This window comes from Mizuhopecten yessoensis, unplaced genomic scaffold, assembly GCF_002113885.1.
Source record: "Mizuhopecten yessoensis strain PY_sf001 unplaced genomic scaffold, ASM211388v2 scaffold3989, whole genome shotgun sequence".
NCBI lineage: Eukaryota > Metazoa > Mollusca > Bivalvia > Pectinida > Pectinidae > Mizuhopecten > Mizuhopecten yessoensis.
Window position 1 is genome coordinate 97703 of NW_018405320.1, and position 21189 is coordinate 118891.

Here is a 21189-nt window from a genome sequence, read left to right on the forward strand (position 1 = left end):
GATCAGGTTATTTAATTCTATGTTACATGTAGGATATTTTCCAGAGTCCTGGGCGCAGGGTGTTATTATACCTCTTCATAAAAAGGGGGATAAAAACAATGTGAATAATTACAGGGGAATAACATTAATTAGTCATCTAGCTAAGTTATTTACTTCCTTGTTAAATAAAAGATTATTAAAATGGAGTACAAGAGAGGATATTGTTACCGATGTCCAATTTGGTTTTAAACCTGGGTTTGGTACCAGGGATGCTATTTTTACATTACATAGTTTAATAATAAATACATTAGAACAAAACAAAAGGCTGTATTGCGTATTTGTAGATTACAGCAAAGCTTTTGATAGTGTAACACATGATAAACTTTGGTATAAACTTTGGAAAAGTGGTGTTAGTGGCAGACTGCTAAATGTAATTAGATCTATTTATGATAATGTTCGTTCTTGCATAAATTTAAATGGTAAATTGTCTACTATGTTCGATTTACATGTCGGTTTATTACAAGGGGAATCGTTATCGCCCATGCTTTTTTCATTATTCGTTAATGATATGGAGAGTGAGTTTTTAAATTCCAATTGTCAAGGTTATGAACTACAATTGATTAATCTGTTTATGTTAATGTATGCCGATGACACAGTTTTGTTTTCGGAAGATGTTAACAATCTTCAGCACATGCTAGATTGTCTGCAATGTTACACTGATAAATGGAATTTAACTGTTAATTATGATAAAACTAAAATTGTAATTTTTAGAAAAAGTAAAAGAATCTTACCTACTGAAAACTGGACGTTTAATGTCAAGTCAATTGAGATAGTGGACAAAGTTTGTTATCTAGGATTAGTTTTTTTATTATAATGGAAGATTCACCATAGCACAAAACACCTTGGCATCTCAAGGCAGGAAAGCTTTTATCTTTTAAAAAGAAGAATGAAAGATTTTATCCTTAATACTGAAACTAAATTATCTTTGTTTGATACATATGTGACATGCATACTGAACTATGGATGTGAGGTATGGGGTAATTGTTTATCGCCGCAAATCGAAAAAGTCCATCTTCTCTTTCTGAAAGATTTATTAAACGTTAAGAAATCCGTCAATAGTTCTATGGTTTACTTTGAGACAGGAAGTTATTCCTTACATATAAAGCGCAAAGTAGCTATAATTAAATACTGGATAAATATTTTGAATACAAATAACTGTGTACTAAAAGCTTGCTATGATGCACTACTTGAGCTTAATGTCAAAAAGCCGAATTGAAAACTTAACTGGGTTTATCATGTCAAAACTGATTTATATAGAATGAGTTTTAATCATATTTGGGATGTTCAATATGTTCAAAATGAAAAACAATTTGTGGAATTGTATACCCAACGTCTGCATGACGTATTTATTCAGGAATTACGTGGTGCGTTTGAAACATCTTCTAAATGTTATTTATATAGACATCTTGTCGATACTTTTAATATGCAATTCTATTTAGTAAAGCCTTTAACATTTAATACCAAAAAAGTGTTGAGTCAATATCGCATGCAGGCGCATTCCCTTAATATCGAATCTGGACGTTATAATGGGGTTCTGAGAGGTCAAAGATTATGTTTTGCCTGTGACAAAAATGATTTAGAAGATGAGATACATTTTATTCTTATTTGTCCTGCTTACTCTGTATTGAGAAACACATACATTAAGCAATATTACTTACGATGCCCCAGTATGTATAAATTAATTGAATTATTGTCATGTAAAAGTATTAAAACATTACGTAGATTGGGTCTATATTTAAAACATGCTACCGCCAAAAGAAAAACCCTCGTGCAGTAATATTGCTAAATTATGTATTCTTTTTATGTGATAATTGCTTATATGGAATTGTCCTCCGCCATCTTGAAAATTTGAAATATGTTTTGTATTCTATGTATCAATTAACCTATATGCTGATTTGCATTCGGAAATAAAAAACTTGAAACTTGATCATGGTCAGTAGGTGCGTCTAACGATCAGACGACGATCTTCAGCAGTTATGTTACAAGGTATTTGCATTGTTTTTGATATTTTTTATAATGAAATCTACATTGTTATGTGTATATTATGGAAACAAATTACTGATCATTCAAATATCTGTTATTTTACCGAAACAATTTTAGGTAGTAGCATCATCTCGTAGCATGACGCAAAGTCAGTCCAACTTGAACACAAACAAGCCACGATATATCGGCTTACAAAAAGGAAAACAACCGGAAATGTATCGTTTAATAGATCAAATACTCAGTTTTTCATTTATAGTTATTTAATTGGAAACTATAACGCATACGTTATTAATATTTTAAAACCCACTCGGGCTCAGGGCTATCACTGCCTTATGCGTACCCCAGGCATACCATTTCATGGCTTATTCAAACGACTTTGTTTTCAACAAATGGCTAATAAATTGCCAATAATATGATTTTACCTGCACATTCGTCCAGTAAAGGTTGTGTGTGTCTCCAACATTTTGGATGGATGTGGAAATAAATATTGTAACATGTTTCTTTTCATCATAATTGTTCGCCAAGCCTGCCATGTTATTGCAAACAGCTTCGTTCCAGCCCAGGACATTTCGAAGGGGTAGTTTAGTCTATCATAAGGGGATTTTAAGTGTTGTATTTATTTCCTGGTATACATTTGAAGTGGGCTTGCATTTCTATAACCAATATATAATTAATTGTAATAATGCCCCAAGTGTATTTTATGATGGGTTCAGCGTATTCCAAGCGGTGTCTCCAAGGGGATTTAAAGCGTCTAAAATATGTAAATGAGTTTTTTCAGTGGATTTTAAGTGGTCTTGTTAAGGGGTTTCTTAGTAGTTCCACTAAGGGGATTTCAAGTGGTCTCGTTGATGGGATTCCAAGGAGTCCTGTTAAGGGAATTTCAAGTGATTCTGCTGAGGGGATATCAAGTGGTTCTGCTAGGGGGAATTCAAGTAGTTCTGCTAAGGGGATTTCGAGTGGTTCTGCTAAGGGGATATCAAGTGGTTCTGCAAGGGGGATATCAAGTGGCTCTGCTAGAGGGATATCAAGTGGTTCTGCTAGGGGGATGTCAAGTAGTTCTGCGAGGGGGATATCAAGTGGTTCTGCTTGGGGGATATCAAGTGGTTCTGCTAGGGGGATATCAAGTGGTTCTGCGAGGGGGATATCAAGTGGCTCTGCTAGGGGGATTTCAAGTAGTCTTTACCCCCTTTGCGGTTTATTTTAGGCATATCTTAAACGTGTCTCAAATATTTACTAATGCAAATAAAATCAAAAGTAAGATTTTTGTGCAAACATATTTTATTACGTTACAATTACTGATTTCATGTTGAAAACATCAATTTGGTAAATTACAAGTAAATAGAAAAAAAGATAAGATTTTTTAAATGTTTTATTTCAATTTTTGTCTGGTTTACTTTATATATATAGTTTTAACGTGCAACTGACATATTCTTTATTAAGTGCTTTATTTGTTATCTATACTTTATAAAAGACTATGCAAATTTATTATGGGACATATATGTCCAACTGTAGTCAGCAAGCACTGTTTCTGTCCTCATTAATGTTATGATGGCGGCAGACAGACTCACAACATCCTGGCAATTCAGGAGGGAAAGTACTGAAAAAGAATAATGACCAAGTTACCTCAACACATTAATGTAAACATGTTCTAGATATTCTGTTAGATACAAAGTAAAGGAAAATGTAAAAGTTTATGAAATACATGTAAATTTTGAACGGATTAGGTAATTATACATTTGTATATGTATATTTATAACAAGGGTTAAATTGCAAGCAATCAGACCAACAGTACCAACATTTATTTTGATACAAATATTGAATTAAACGCCATGCCTAAGTGTACATATGGTGGGACATCAGACTCATTTAAAAGGACATAAATCTATAATTTGGGGAGAACCAATTTAATTTTTTAAACAAAAGGGTTCAGTACTTTGAGAGGAATAGTGTGAACAAGTCAAGCGAAGGGACATAACTCTGTAATGAAGGGAGGTAACATCGCTTTATATACTTTACTGACATCCCCTCTTTGTTCCAAGAATCAGTAGAATATCTTGACTACATCTGAAGTAAATATTTGTAGAAACCATGCTCTGGACAAAGAAATACGTCCAGTAAGGGGCCTGCATGCCCTAAATCAAAGATCATGTAAGTGACCATAATGTTTAGAAAGGCGAAGCACAAATGTAGATATATTTGTTATGGTTTGGACAAAGACAAACGGCCAAGGCCCATAACTTTGAAAGTATTGAGCTGCAGACCCAGAATTAAGTAGGTGCTAAGAAAATAAGGCTAGAATATGTACGACCAAATCCCCTTTGCATGAGCTGGTGATCAAAAATCAAATGGAAATTTGATTATACCATCTGGGGGCGTCCATATCTTTCTGTTGTTATATTAAGGTCCGGTATCTTCAACATCTGCAGGGTCTAAAGAAAAAAAATGAGAAAAGTTAAAGAAAATGTTAAAACTAATAATTGAAAAACAATCAACAACCATCTTGACCATGAAAAACATTTTGAAAACATCTTGAATTTAAAGTGAAAATAATGATAATATTTCATTTCAGTAAATACATAGGATCAACAAGATTTCTCATTTAGTATACTAAAATCAAATAATCACTTTATTTACCTTTTAATAAGTAATCATAAAATGAAGACACTGAAAGACTGTATCAAAAACAGATCATGATGTATTAAACATGGTGAAGATAACTAGGCAATGTCTGCTTCAGACAAGACTGTAATTATACGAACAAAATCAGAAGAAAATCTGTGTTGATCTGCAATTAATTAAACCTGCAATTTAGAAAAATGTAGAGGGTTGGATTGGTTTATAAAGAAAAAAGTCACTGAAATAGAAGTTACAAAGATACAAGAAACTTTATTTGACGTCGCATACAGGTAAACAAGGAACATTAGCTTTTGGAAGCTATTATTGCGACAAACATAATGTGAAATAACAATAACATATTATATTACAAGTTAATGGAGATAATCACATATAATATGAAAAGGCAAAGCCTTAAAAGAGCGTAGCTTTTGTTGGTCTTTTATATTTACTGTTCAGAATAGTGCTTTCAGAATGAGATTTTAAGATACGATCAACCTGGAATAACAATACAACACAAGCTTTAATGAGATTAATACCGACAAAGCAATAGGGGAGACCGGGGCAAGTTTGGCACATTTTTATTTAAGTCCGTTCTCGGAAGTATGGCAGCACGTCCGTTTTTTAACATTATTTAACTTTTCCTGTCGGGAGATCGGATGGCCGAACGAGCCCCGCTATGGGTCGGGTTCGGGCAGGCATTTGGGTAACTTCGGCCCCCTTTGGAATCAGCTTAATTATGGCGTCATAAAGTGTGCAACGTCTGATTTTACCAACAATTTTACGACTTTTTTTTTTTCATGGGCCGAACTTGTCCGGGCCCAAATTGATATTTCAGTAAATTCTTATCGTACAGCAATATGATAATGAGTGCTTGACTTTTATGTATATCATTTGAAGCCTTCATTTAAGGAATGAATTTTATTTTTTCAACATTTATGAGGTCATAACAACAATGGGTTTATGGACATATTGAATGAATCGCGTTAGCGATTCATGTAAAATATGTCCAAAAACCCATTCGCCTAACTAAAAGCGAGATCATGATTTTCTTTCTACCCTCTCAAAGGTAATTTTCTCCTGTTTAGTCATATTACAATAGAGTTTTCCTCGTCATTTATTTCCTGTGAATGCCCAGCCAACTAAACTGCTTAGATGCTTAAAGTTGTTAATATTAGCTCAAAAACAAAACTATTAGGGGTGGCTGAACTTGCCCCGGTCTCCCGTATGTAGATATTTTGTATCATAGATGATTGATAAAAATGTATTCACAATATAGTTTTTGCATCAATGACGCCATTTTCTTCCAGTGAAAGCTAAAGTCGATATTTGTTCTAGTGCGTAGCGTATATGATAGGCCGGGCGGCGCAGTGGATAGTGCGCTCGTCTTCACCAAGATGGCCGGATTCAATCCCGGTCACCTTCTAGACCAAGCGGGTTTTCTACGGATAATCCAGCTCCCTCCTACAGTAAGAATTAAATCCACTGTGTGCGTTTGTAAGGGCACAAAAAGAATGATTGAGATAAGTTTGGAAAAAAAACCTGATTGGTCATTGCTATAGAAAAAAGTGCTGAAAAAGGGCTTATTACATATTTGACGATTAGTCTAAGTAAATGTATAGAGATGTAAGTTAAAAAAATAAATTAAAAAATGAAAACATTGTAATACTTTGATGTAACTGAGATTAGTAGACGTCCAGTTGGGAAACAGAAGTGCATCCTTGAAGCTAAAACAATTCTGTTTCAACCTTCATGAATATCTTCATATAGTGAAAACAATCTTCATGTTTTATAACTTATTTATTTAGATAAAAAACTAATATACATTCCGAGTGAAAAGTGCATCACATACAATGTGATACAAACAGGCATGCAACTTCGTTAAGAGATTATCATACTATGACGTCACAAGCACGCCACACGTCATCTCCCTTCATCGGTTATTTCCGGAAGGATGAAAAATAACCGGAAATTTTTGAACTGATGTCCGGTGCATTTATCTCTTTGTTGGTGTTTCATGTTGCCTTTTATTTCAGTTTTTTCCACAGGCACAAAAAGTAAAAACGCGGATATTTTCTGAAGATCCTGTTTATCATTTACAAGGTTCTATTAATATATCTACCGGGAGAGACATCTAAAATTTCATCAGCTTTTAATTTCAATATTTTGAGAATATGAACGAAATTATTAACATTTGTGAAAGTCTGGTTATAGTCTTTACGTAATTCATTTACGCATTACCACTCATAAAAGAAACAATGGATAATGCATTTATGTCAAATCAACAATAATTTTCCAGACAATCAACCCGAGTTCAAAGTCTTTTTTAGCAACGTATTACATTTTCACAACCCGTGCCGATTTATAACTAATTACAGTCAGAAACTGTTTTATTTAATTTCACATCATTACCTGTTAAACCTCGGTGATAGTTACACAATTTGAAGTTCAATCCGGTGTTTCATTGTGGAACAGGAATTGAGACTACATATCGATATAACGAAAATCTCAGTTACATCAAAGTATTACAATGTTTTCATTTTTTAATTTATTTTTTTAACTTACATCTCTATACATTTACTTAGACTAATCGTCAAATATGTAATAAGCACTTTTTCAGCACTTTTTTCTATAGCAATGACCAATCAGGTTTTTTTTCCAAACTTATCTCAATCATTCTTTTTGTGCCCTTACAAACGCACACAGTGGATTTAATTCTTACTGTAGGAGGGAGCTGGATTATCCGTAGAAAACCCGCTTGGTCTAGAAGGTGACCGGGATTGAATCCGGCCATCTTGGTGAAGACGAGCGCACTATCCACTGCGCCGCCCGGCCTATCATATACGCTACGCACTAGAACAAATATCGACTTTAGCTTTCACTGGAAGAAAATGGCGTCATTGATGCAAAAACTATATTGTGAATACATTTTTATCAATCATCTATGATACAAAATATCTACATACGGGAGACCGGGGCAAGTTCAGCCACCCCTGATAATTTTGTTTTTGAGCTAATATTAACAACTTTAAGCATCTTAGCAGTTTAGTTGGCTGGGCATTCACAGGAAATAAATGACGAGGAAAACTCTATTGTAAAATGACTAAACAGGAGAAAATTACCTTTGAGAGGGTAGAAAGAAAATCATGATCTCGCTTTTAGTTATGCGAATTTTCTGTAAACGGAATTACAACATTTTACGGTCAAACGTGTAACACAATGACAGCTTCAAATGATATACATAAAAACCAAGCACTCATTGTCATATTGCTGTACGATAAGAATTTACTGAAATATCAATTTGGCCCCGGACAGGTTCGGCCCATGAAAAAAAAAACAAGTCGTAAAATTGTTGGTAAAATCTGACGTTGCATGCTTTATGACGCCATAATTAAGCTGATTCCAAAGGGGGCCGAAGTTACCCAAATGCCTGTCCGAAACCGACCCATAGCGGGGCTCGTTCGGCCATCCGATCCCCCGACAGGAAAAGTTAAATAATGTTAAAAAACGGACGTGCTGCCATACTTCCAAGAACGGACTTAAATAAAAATGTGCCAAACTTGCCCCGGTCTCCCCTATTGCTTTGTCGGTCTTAATCTCATTAGAGCTTGTGTTGCATTGTTATTTCAAGTTTATCGTATCTTAATATCTCATTCTGAAAGAACTATTCTAAATCAGTAAATATAAAAGACCAACAAAAGCTACGCTCTTTTAAGGCTTTGCCTTTTCATATTATATGTGATTATCTCCATTAACTTGTAATATAATATGTTATTGTTATTTCACATATGTTTGTCGCAATAATAGCTTTCAAAAGCTAATGTTCCTTGTTTACCTGTATGCGACGTCAAATAAAGTTTCTTGTATCTTTGTATCTTATGTTTCAGTGACTTTTTTTCCTTTATATACCAATCAAACCCTCTACATCTTTCCAAATTGCAGGTTTAATTAATTGCAGATCAACGCAGATTTTCTTCTGATTTTGTTCGAATAATTACAGTCTTGTCTGAAGCAGACATTGCTTAGTTATCTTCACCATGTTTAATACATCATGATCTGTTTTTGATACAGTCGTTCAATGTCTTCATTTTATGATTAATTATTAAAAGGTAAATAAAGTGATTATTTGTTTTAATATACTAAATGAGAAATCTTGTTGATCCTATGAATTTACTGAAATGAAATATTATCATTATTTTCACTTTAAGTTCAAGATGATTTCAAAATGTTTTTCATGGTGAAGATGGTTCTTGATTGTTTATCAATTATTATTTTGAAGATTTTTTTAAACTTTTCTCATTTTGTTTCATTAGACCCTGCAGATGTTGAAGATGCCGGACCTCAAAATACCAACAGAAATATATGGACTCCACCAGATGGTATAATTAAATTTCCATTTGATTTTTGATCACCAGCTCATGCAAAGGGGATGTGGTCGTACATATTCTAGCCTTATTATCTTAGCACATACTAAATTCTGGGTCTGCAGCTCAATACTTTCAAAGTTATGGGCCTTGACCTTTTTTCTTTGTCCAAACCATACCAAATATATCTACATTTGTGCTTCGCCTTTCTAAACATTATGGTCACTTACATGATCTTAGGTTTAGGGCATGCAGGCCTCTTACTGGACATATTTAGTTGTCCAGACCATGGTTTCTACAAATATTTACTTCAGATGTAGTCAAGATATTTTCTCATAGGATCAACAGGATTTTTCATTTAGTATATTAAAATCAAATAATCACTTTATTTACCTTTTAATAAGTAATCATAAAATGAAGACATTGAAAGACTGTATCAAAAACAGATCATGATGTATTTGTATCAAAATAAATGTTGGTACTGTTGGTCTGATTGCTTGCAATTTAACCCTTGTTATATATATACATATACAAATGTATAATTACTTAATCCGTTCAAAATTTACATGTATTTCATAAACTTTTACATTTTCCTTTACTTTGTATCTAACAGAATATCTAGAACATGTTACATTAATGTGTTGAGGTAACTTGATCATTGTTCTTTTTCAGTACATTCCCACCTGAATTGCCAGGAAGTTGTGAGTCTGTCTGCCGCAATCATAACCTTAATGGGGACAGAAACAGTGCTTGCTGACTACAGATGGACATATATGTCCCATAATAAATTTGCATAGTCTTTTATAAAGTATAGATAAAAAATAAAGCACTTAATAAAGAATATGTCAGTTTCATGTTAAAACTACATTGTTGCTATGACGTCATACAATTGTTGAGAACGTGCAAAAAACACGTGTAGCTTGTCTCATCCCTAGGGTGAGATTAGAAAATCTCACACCGGTAAAATGGTGGATATCCCTGTCCAGGGTAAGAGAACTGTATTTCTCTAACTGGTACTCAACCTTTGTCTCGCTGTTTCACATCCTTATTATGTATTGTATGTAATATGTAATATGTACCCATGGGCCGTAAGGCCTACAGTCAATAAATTGAACTGAATTGAGTTTCAAGTTTCAAGTTTCATTCAAACTTTAGGCCTTAGGCCCTTCAGTACACAATACACAGTAGAGAGAATGATTGATTCTCCGATATAAATACAGTGGACATTGACATGTGGAAGAAAAAATTAAGGGTCTCTTAATTTGTTTGCTTCAAATATTTATTTTCCTGTCATACATAACTCTTTACAATTTTAGAAACTTAACAACTGGATAGCTTTAAAACAGAGGCATTTTTACAATATTTTTTCTTATTAAACCGTTCTCTATTTTTTAATTTACTGCACATCAATAAAAAATGGTATTCATCTTCTAAATCAGTAGAGTTACATTCTTCACAATATCGTTGCTCCCTAGGTACATTTCTGTATATTCCAGTCTCTATATCCAGTGTGTGGGTAGAAGTACGTATCCTAGTAATACAAATTTGGTATTTATTCAGTGGTGTCCAAGACCAGAAATGCTCGACTTTCAATTTCAATTTCTTTATTTCCAAATGCAACAGATAACATATAGGAGTTACAATATACATGAACATATAAGTAAATATTACAATCCATTTATGTATTATTAATATTGCCCGAGGCTGTCAGTTCCAGACAAAGGGACAGCCATAGTATATATAATTACTTGTACGCCTGTACTGACATGCCAGTGTATCCACTTGACAGATGATAGGCAGGTTTTATTGCCTTCACACAATGTGTTCTGCCTATGTGTTGCCCATGTGACCACAGGTGAATGGTCAGTTGGTGGTGATTGTCAATTAGGAGCAATTAACTTTTGTTGTGAGGAACATCGTAGACCCGGGGTGTTTGTAGGATGTGTGTGTATGCAATAAATAATTATTGAAATATATGTACTTCAGTCTTTTGAACTTGATCATCGTAGTGCCCTGGGCTGGAGTTAATACTAGAGTGAACTAGAGTGCTCTTCAATGTTTTGCCTAGTATTGTATTGTTTAAGCATATATAGCAACGTATAATTGATACATCAGTGATATGAAATACCAAATAACTATAACATCATGAATGAAGCATAATCTTGTACTTCGCATGTATTAATGGACAGTATAATTCTTTAAATTATTATAAAGTACAAGATAAATGAATTATCGGAAGATGGACAGCTCTTATAAAATTACCTCACCTAAGTGTACTGTGGCTATCGGAAAACAGATGAGGTGACAACATTTTCTTAATAACCGGGGCTCAACAAAGAGTATGTTAATAAAAAAACAAAAAACAGGCATACAATTTGTATACAGTGATGTAGTGATCAGGGGATGGACAAAACAACATGTGTTAACCTAGAAATAAACAAGTACTCAAATGTTTGTGTGATAAAAAACAAAATAACCTAAGGTTGGAATCTAGACCGTTCTAACCTACTTGATTGCAGATATTTTCCTTAATTACACAGCTCTTTTCTGTTATGTACAGCCAGCAGCTAGACAAATTTATATGAAGATGGGCGGCTCCAGTAATACTTTTTAATGAACTTTTTACGAATATCAACATAGAGTGGACAAATCAGAACAAAATGGAACTCGTCCTCTACCTGGTTTTGATTACAATAACGGCATAAACTATTCGCCCTCGGAATATTACGATACCGACCTTCTTCTACATATAACGGATGCGATGAGAGTCGTAATTTCGAAATAAGTTTAAGATACGCATCTGGAATAGACTTTGTTAGATAAAATTGCAACGTAAAGACATCTATCAGGAATTTATACAAATAACATTTGGATGATCTTTCAGCAAATTCATTCCTTGTTTGAATAAAAACATCTGTCAAACGCTGCTTGAAACAATGTAAAAATACCCTTTAATTATCAACATAATGAGTTAACCAGACATTACCAAAACCAGAAGACAATAATAATTTTCTAACTTGACAGCGTCAATTACAGTTTCTGTGATTACATTCATTCATATCTTCATAAACTGACTTAAGTACACAATTGTCGCATTTAATTAGTTTCAACCAATATTTGATTATTCGACACTTCCTGATGATATGCAAAGGCAAACGTCCTAATTCCGAATATACCATAAAATATGGCGTACTGTTTTTAACATTCAGAATTCTTTTAAAAAAATCAACATGCACTTTTTCTACTTTGTCCGCAATATTGAAACCCCATGTTTCGCAACCGTAATTAAGAGTGGAGGAAACGTAGACATCAAAAACATTAAGTTTGGATTCTACATTGAGGGACAAATTGTTACAAATTCTTAACGCATTATACATACATATACGACCTTGTTCAGCAATAGTTACTTGAGATTTTGTAAACTTACCATTAAAGCTGAGCAGTACACCAAGGTAATTAAATCTATCAACAATTTCCCATTTCATTACCATTAAATTAAAAAAAAATCGCCATCTTGTAAATTTCCGCCATTACGAAATACAACAATTTTTGTTTTTTCCATATTGACTGTCAATTGCCATTTGTCGCTATATTGTTTTAACGAGTCTAACGTTTTCTGCAAGCCAGAGTCAGATTCTGAGAAAAGGACAGTATCATCTGCATACATAAGAAGAAACAGAGAAATATCTCTTAAGAATAAAGCGTCACAGGAAGTATTAATAAGTTCATTTTCAAAATCATTCACATACATGGAGTAAAGGAAGGGAGATAACCCCTCCCCTTGCATCAAACCTCGTGGGCACGAAAAAAAATCAGACAATTCAGACTTATATCTCACACAGGGCTTTAAACCTTCATATAAAGATTTCAAAATATTTCATAATTTTCCTTCTTTGCCGAACGGAAGAGTTCTTATGATCCGTTCTACATTGTACGAATAAGTCTGACTAGTGATCATCTTGCATCGAATGTTCTTTAACGAAAACAGTTAGTATTCCTTGTACACCTTCCGCTTCTCTTGCCTTCTGGCGATGCTGCCATTTGGTTTTTGTTGAAGTGCTCAGTCACGTACCGAGGAACATTTGACATCGTGGTAATCTGTTTTGTCTGCAGTGGTCCACGCTTTAGATCTTGACTTCGTTAAGAGCTTCCACTAAATAAGCGGTAAATTATTGAAGGAAAAATATGGGAAGCACTTTGTTGACATCTGTTCTGGCGCGATTTCATCTTACTGCAGTAAGTCGTCATGCGTGGACATTAAGAATTTAACTAGCTGCCTATTTATTTATTAACTAGTCTAACCCAGAAGGTATTTTTTCAGCGACAAAGCTCATGTTCTTTGTTATTATAATACCGAGTGTATTGTCATTGGATCTGCCACCACATGAACTGCACCAGATAACCTAGAATGTTTTTCAGTGACAAAGCTTTTTGTTTTTGTTATTACAACACCAGATCACGAGCACTACAAAGATTGAAGATCTGGCAAGCAGCGACCTGGACTTGAGTTAGAATAGAAAACAAAGCCGTAGCGTTTTTATCCTATTGAACATTGGATTCATTATCTAGGAAGTCTGACCAATTATCGTGTTAATTATAATTAATAATATAAAGTGATATAAACAATCTGGTTTCATGATAATGCAAGTAGATTACAACAATAAGTGGCTGCATCTTTTAAATAATACGTCTATGCCTTATCATTTTTCTTTCAATTTTTATTATCGAATTTACTTCCAAATATATAAGTGTTATATATATATATGTATATTATGTAGATACCCTACGGTTGTAATCTTATGATCAGCAATCAATGTCACGAGACTCGCCTGTCCCTTTTACCGTTTATTGGAAGCACATGCTTAATAGGCTAACTGAAAACAATCAACCTCTTTCGAAGCATTTAAAAAGCAGTAAATGCATACATTGAAAACCGTTTAAAAGTATTTGAATAGTCGATCAGTAAGGTGTATACATATATGTTCATATAGGTCAACAGATACACAGAATGTCTCTAACCATAAAGTCAGTATCTTCTTAATCATATTGATCGTAAACATAAATTATTCAATAAAATCTATTTTACGAGCGAACATTGATGGCATTAAAAGAAATGGAAATTTAGTCGAGCGTATCGTTGGCGAAAGAAGCAACATGGTTTAGAATATTGCATAGCTTCGAGAATTTATAAAATCGGCTTGATTATCTATCTGTTCGTCTGTATCCAGTTGCACAGGAGATATATCTGTTAGGATATACAGAACCAAATAAATTTGGTTTATCAAGCATTTAACTGCGTAGGATTTGCCTTCGACCGATTGACATTCATATTGCATATGAATACCAAATGAAAGCAGTTCAATTGTTATTCTATTCAGCATTTAGTTCAAGTAAGATATTTGTCATATATACCTGTGCAATAAATAGAACGGTCATCTGTCCTGAGAGGTCATTGGTAGCTATCGTCACATCTATGATGTCGTAATAATGAAGCCGTCAAAAAGCGACTCATGGCATGCATAGTCTAAGTAAATGCCATCTGAATGCGGTAGGGTTATATAGTGACAATGCAAATCAGTGGTAAATATCAATACATGTACTTTCAAATCTATCTGATTATATTTCACTGAAATTCATTGATCATTCAACGTGTGTCACTTGCCTGATTGATATATATGTAAAAACAATATGCAACCACTAGATAATCAGCATTATTGACAATTCAGAGCATTTGCGATATTAATTTTTCTCGGTAATTTTTTTAATATCAATTCGAATTTCTGTCATGAATTTGTCAGGATAATAATTTATTAATCGAAGGAGAAAGGTAATGGAATGAAACATTATGCAAACGAAAAAATACCTTTAAGAAACGACGAGATGTACACAATTATTTTTTTTAAAATTATTTTTCAATGTCAAGAGGAACGGGGACATTACATACCTGTTTATAAGTCTCCATAAGCCAACATGGTAAGGAAAGTATTTTTTTAGTTTGGTATGAGAGATATGTATCATTGACGGATCATTGATTTCAGTCAAATAGATACATGCATGAACCGACTCGGGAATAAATGATATGAGTTCGATTTGTTTTGCCCAGTTAATAGTTTACAATGACCGGCCATATTGATTTTCAACTTGATCTCTGGTGTAGAAGGTTAATAAGTTGATGTGATTGTTAGAACGGCCGAAGGTGAAAACGCAGAATATCTATCATCATTACTTTTTAATGAACATTATGGATTGGGATTTATGAACGATGTATATCTCTTCATCTGTAGAAATGCTGTCATATATTGAGAACTTTTGCTGGCAGCATCTAAATGTACCAGTCAGCATTGTACCTAGTTTCGTAGTGCACTACGACGTGCACATGTTAAGGCAGTTATTAGCTCACCTTGCTCTTTTACTTATCGTATGGTAAGGTGTGTTGTCTGTCGTCCGTCAACTTTTTCTTTGAACTTCTTCTTAAGAACTGGAGGACCTAGGGCCGTAATACTTTTCGAATAGGTACCTGGTATTTGATGCTATTAACTGTCCTCAAATACATTACCTTGATTTACTTTCAAGATACAATGATATTTGCCCAGTACGTACAAGAACCTGGGACAGGTGTACTAAACATTCGTAAAATACATGACGTTGACCTACATTAAAAGTTATAGGGGTCAAATATGTAAAAACATTTAAGCAACCTCTTTTGAATAACCAAGAGGCCTACAACAAAGATATTTGTCCAGTATGTACATTGGGCAGAATGTTATGAAGTTCCGTCAAATAAATAAACTTGACCTACTTACAAGGTCATAGGGGTCAAATATTTAAAACCATTGAAACAACAGAATAACAAGGGGCAAAGAGAAATGCTGCTTTCCAGTAGGTACCTTGCATGAAGTGCTGTATAATTTCATCAAATAAATGACCTTGACTTACTTCCAAGGTCAAAGGGCTCAAATATGTTAACATCTTTAAACAGTTTATTCTGCATTACTAGGGGACCCTGGATGGTGATACTTGAAAAGTGGCATGCTGTGATAGAGAAGTATAACGCATTATTTAGCTAAAACATTTTTTTTAGCGAAGGAGACTCAATATATTGAAATATTTGCAAAATCAGGTTTATTTAGAATAGCTTAGTAATGTCCGACTGACAAGGGTGTACACCAGCCTTTGTTACTGTAACATAGGTCATTGAAAAAAATATGCTATTCTCTTCCATTCAGCCCTACGGCTTACTAGTTAAATAATATACACTTGTCAACCTGTTGGGTGCGCGACATTGAAGTTCAAAGTTGAAAAATATCTATTGATATTACCTTGCACGTGCCTGACCCCTGTGAGGGGTCACCATATAAAAAGGCAAACCCAAGCCTTGACACACGCTTTTTTGTCAGTCAGGGTGCGTGACAGACATTAAGCCAGAAGGGAAGGATATCTTGCGGGTCTCGCGTCCGCGATTTGCATTTGCTTGGTAAAAGTAACTGCAATTTGAAATTATTTTATTGATACCTTTCCTTCGCTCCGCGAATTTCATGTGTTTACATTTCGTTATCAGCTGTTTTGTGAAATTTGAGTTATGCGTCGTAAGCAGGCTCGCGGTAAACGGTTGCCTTTGTCAGTAACTTTCGATGCTGATAATTGTGATTCTGACAATGACCTCTCTCTCCATCCAGGAGAAACAGAGGCAGAGGGGTGTGACGATTTCTTTCCGGAACCCCTTCCGAATTTAAATTCGGGCCTAAGCGACTTTGTCGCTTGTGCAAGTGATAATGACTCTGCACAGCCGCAGTCACCGAACGTTGTTCGGAACGACAAACATAGCGGCGTCGGAGGCGATGCCTCGACTATTCTTTTGCCCCGTGGGGGTAGGAAACGTCCTGTCGGTACTGAGGCTGCCGCTGACAGCGAGTTTCAACTCATGACGAAAGGTATGAGGGCTCTGGAGGAGCAGTTAGCAGACGTTAAGCGTGACCGGGCGAGTTCCGGTACAGGAAACCGAACAACTGGTGGGTATGATATTCATCATATTGATAATGATTATGTTGTTGACAGTTTTGACTCAGATTTTTTGAGTATGACAGACCCGCTGGGTCTTCAAAATAAAGATCAATCTTCAGTTGATTTAGATGATATATACTCTGATATTTTACCCACAGAGGAAGGTCATATGGAGGATTTGTTTGCCATCCCTGACTATGTTTATGGTGACGTAAAGTTGGGCCCTAGTGTTCATGAGGGACTCGCCAAGCTTGTAAATACTGCTTGTAGGAAAACTTCGGACGTTTCTAAAATGGCAGAAAAGTACCCTATACCGGCAAATTGTGCCGACTTGACCGTCCCACGATGCAACCCTGAGATTTGGGGTAAACTTGGTAAGCCTTTACAGGCAAGAGATTTTCAGCTTAAAGAGGCCCAGAAATCTGTGTCTGACGGCATGGTACCGGTGATGAGGCTGACTGAGGCTCTTATGAGCCATCCGGACTTTCGAGAGAAGTTCAGGCCTCTGTGTATCGACGCTCTGTCCATGCTAGGTAATGCGGTACATGCATTGTCTGTGAAACGTAGGTTTCTTATGAGACAAGCCCTCCCGCCATCATATCATGCCTTATGTGGGAAGGACATGCCAATAACTGCAAATCTATTTGGGGATGATCTTGCAAAGAAGGTGAGAGACATTTCTGAAGCTAATAAGGCTTTCAATGTTTTGTCTTCACGTAAACAGGTACAGCGAGGAGGTTGGAATGGCGGCCAGAGAGGGCGAGGGGGCTATGGCCAGTACAGAGGCTCAGGGAGGCCTTTTTTACGGTCAAGCCAGCGGGGCCGGGGACAACGGCGACCCGCACACATGCAGCAAGCTCAGAGCCAGAGCCAGACACAGAAAAAAGAATAGCCCCTAAGGTGAGTGTTCCATCTGGTAAAATCAGAGAGCATTTACAATTTTGGAAATCATTGACTGATGATGAATGGATTTTAGATACTGTGAGTGGTCTTACACTTGAGTTTGTAGAGATCCCTGTGCAACATAAATTGCCGGGACCAATATCTTTTAGTAAGGATGAGATGGAGATTGTTGATTCTGAGGTGAATGATTTGATATCTAAAGGGGCAATAACTCAGTCTATTCATGAGAAAGGTGAATTTGTTTCTAATTTGTTCCTGGTCCAAAAGAAAAATGGTAAATTTAGGCCAGTCATTAATTTGAGGAAGTTGAACGAGTTTGTTGTTTATCACCATTTTAAGCAGGAGACCTTAGATGTAGTCCTAGAATCTGTAGAGAGAGGTGATTTTTTCACTTCTATTGATCTCAAGGATGCATATTTCAGTATACCAGTGAACAAACATCATAGGAAATACCTGAAATTCAAATGGAGAGGTATACTATATGAGTTTATGGCTATGCCCTTCGGTTTGACAAGTGCCCCTCGTATATTTACCAAAGTACTGAAGCCAATTATGGCTAAAGTTCGCAGTCTGGGTATCCATGCTTTCTATTACATAGATGACTCATTGGTCAAGGCTGCTAACAGAGAGGTTTGTGAAAGAAACTGTAAGGTGTTAGCTGGAATTTTTGAATCTGCTGGGTTCCAGATTAGTTCTGAAAAGTCTTTGTTTTCTGCTAGTCAGATAGTCATTCATCTTGGGTATTTGATAGATTCTATCACATTTACTGTTTCATTACCAGAACAAAAGGTGAAGAAAATTGTAGATGCATGTTCCCATGTGTTAGGTCAAAAGTCAATTTCTCTGAGGGAACTTGCTAGTCTCATTGGCTTGTTTACATCATCCCTTAGAGCAGTTCGGCTGTCGGGTCTATTTTACAGATTGGTAGACAAGGAAAAGACAGCGGCCTTACATGAGGGTTTGTCTTATGATGACAAGGTCAGTTTGTCTAGGTTGGCCCAAACAGAAATTGTATGGTGGAAAGATAATGTAAACAGTATGAATGGTCGGGCGATAAGACCTAGTGATCCAGATGTTGTTATGGAAACTGATGCATCTGGTCATGGATGGGGAGCAAAGTATGGCTCTCAAATGACAAAAGGTCTTTGGTCAATAGCAGAACGTGAACATCACATTAATTTTTTGGAATTAAAAGCTGTCTGGTTGGCCTTACGATGTTTTTGTTCAGACATGTCTGATGTTCATGTAAGGGTTATGACGGACAACATCTGTACAATTTCATATGTTAATAAGCCTGGTGGAAATGTAACAGAGCTGAATGAGTTAGCTAAAGAGTTATGGCTGTGGTGTACGGAAAGAAATATTTTCATTTCTGCCTGCCACATACCAGGTGTGTTGAATGTTGATGCTGATTACTTATCACGGTCGATGCAGTCTTCTGGAGAGTGGTCTTTACACCCTCTGATATTTGACAGGATATGTGGTCATTTCTTCAATCCAGATGTTGACCTGTTCGCAAGTAGGTTGAATTTTAAGGTTACCAAGTTTGTCTCGTGGTATCCTGATCCAGATGCTTGCTTCAATGACGCTTTTTCTATGTCATGGTCAGACTACTTACCGTATATTTTTGCTCCTTTCAGTCTGATCAGCCGTGTACTACACAAAGTGAAGGAAGGCAAAGTAGGTATGGCAATAGTAGTCATTCCCTTATGGAGAAGTCAAGCGTGGCTACCTACTCTATTAAACATTGTTGTGGATGCGCCCGCACGCCTGCCGAGGTGGCGATACTTGCTATTGTCCCCACAGGGGGAACCGCATCCCTTAAGAAACAGCCTAAGACTGATCGCATGTTGCGTGTCAGGAGATCTCTGCAAAAGCATGGTTTTTCACGACAGGCTGCCACGCTTGTCTTCTCCTCCTGGAAACGGTCCACGTCCAAGCAGTATGACTTGGCATGGAATAACTGGGTCTCTTGGTGTGGTAAACGACAGGTTGGTGCCAATCGTTCCACTATCAAGGAAGTGATTTCCTACCTCACTCATTTGTTTAATCTAGGGAAATCTTACAGTGTTATAAATACACATAAGTGTATGTTGTCCCAGACTTTGCCATTACTAGGCCATACAGTATTGATGAATAATGCCCCAATTTCTAGGTTTATGAAGGGTGTATTCAACACTAATCCTCCTAAGCCCAGGTATTCATCAACATGGGATGTGGCACCTTTGCTGAAGTATTTGGGTGATATGTTCCCTTTGACGGCCTTGGAGGTGGATTCATTGACCAAGAAATTAGCCTGTTTGATAGCACTTACAACAGCACAAAGAGCACAAATATTGGTTAATTTATATCTTGAACATATATTCAGGATTTTGGACAATATATTGTTTTTACAGTCCCAGAACTTATGAAAACATCTAAGCCATCAAAGCCATTTTATAAAGTAACGTTGTATAAATATTCTCAGGAAATATTGTGTGTAGTTTCAACCTTAAGATATTATGTGTCACAGACAGTAAACATACGGAAGAGTAATAAACTTTTAGTCTCTTTCAGAAGAGGTTTGCAGGTGTCCACTTCCACAGTGGCAAGGTGGATAAGGGAAGTGATGATGGCGGCTGGAATTAACCGTCAGTTTAAACCTCATTCGGTTAGAGGAGCTTCCGTGTCGGCAGCATATACAGCTGGGACATCTCTGAGAGATATACTGGAAACGGCAAACTGGGCATCAGCAGAGACCTTCAGAAGGTTCTACCTGAGAGACATTGATGACACGGGTTCATTTTCGACCAGTGTGCTACAGACAGGACAGTGATATATAGACTTTGTGAAATTTTGTGTAATTTTGAAATACTAATGAATGATTGAGCTTGAGTTGAAGTTTGTTTTTTATTTTCATGGTTATCTGGAATGTTGGCAGATTCTTTGAAGGTGCATATTATTTAACTAGTAAGCCGTAGGGCTGAATGGAAGCGAATCCCCCCTCATCCAAGTATCACGATGGATGAGAGGGATTCTCTGTAATGAAGCCCGGAGGGTGGAGAGTTAAATACCCTCCCAAGTTTCTGGGTTTCTATTTCTACTGTTTAGTTTTGGATTTCCCTCCCAATAATTGCATACAATCTGCCAACATTTCTCTTTGAAATAAGCGTGTGTCAAGGCTTGGGTATGCCTTTTTATATGGTGACCCCTCACAGGGGTCAGGCACGTGCAAGGTAATATCAATAGATATTTTTCAATTTTGAACTTCAGTGTCGCGCACCCAACAGGTTGACAAGTGCATATT

At 36.0% G+C, this 21189-nt stretch overlaps 1 protein-coding gene across 2 annotated transcripts; it reads left to right on the forward strand.

The window, feature by feature from the left end:
- Nucleotides 1-16344: 16344 nt before the first annotated feature.
- Nucleotides 16345-20714, forward strand: LOC110448301. 2 transcript variants are annotated; one of them, XM_021494469.1, is made up of 2 exons: nucleotides 16345-17900; nucleotides 20460-20714. In XM_021494469.1, exon 1 carries the CDS (start codon nucleotides 16579-16581, stop codon nucleotides 17890-17892), a length of 1314 nt encoding a protein of 437 aa, XP_021350144.1. In that variant the 5' UTR covers nucleotides 16345-16578; the 3' UTR covers nucleotides 17893-17900; nucleotides 20460-20714. The 2 variants fall into 2 exon arrangements, with proteins under 2 accessions (XP_021350144.1, XP_021350143.1); XM_021494468.1 differs by lacking the exon at nucleotides 20460-20714 and adding an exon at nucleotides 19544-19625.
- The last annotated feature ends 475 nt before the right edge of the window (nucleotides 20715-21189 follow it).

What these genes read in the sequence shown, in the direction of transcription:
- LOC110448301 (XM_021494469.1), top strand. Translation starts at nt 16,579, where the DNA reads ATGCGTCGTAAGCAGGCTCGCGGTAAACGGTTGCCTTTGTCAGTAACT.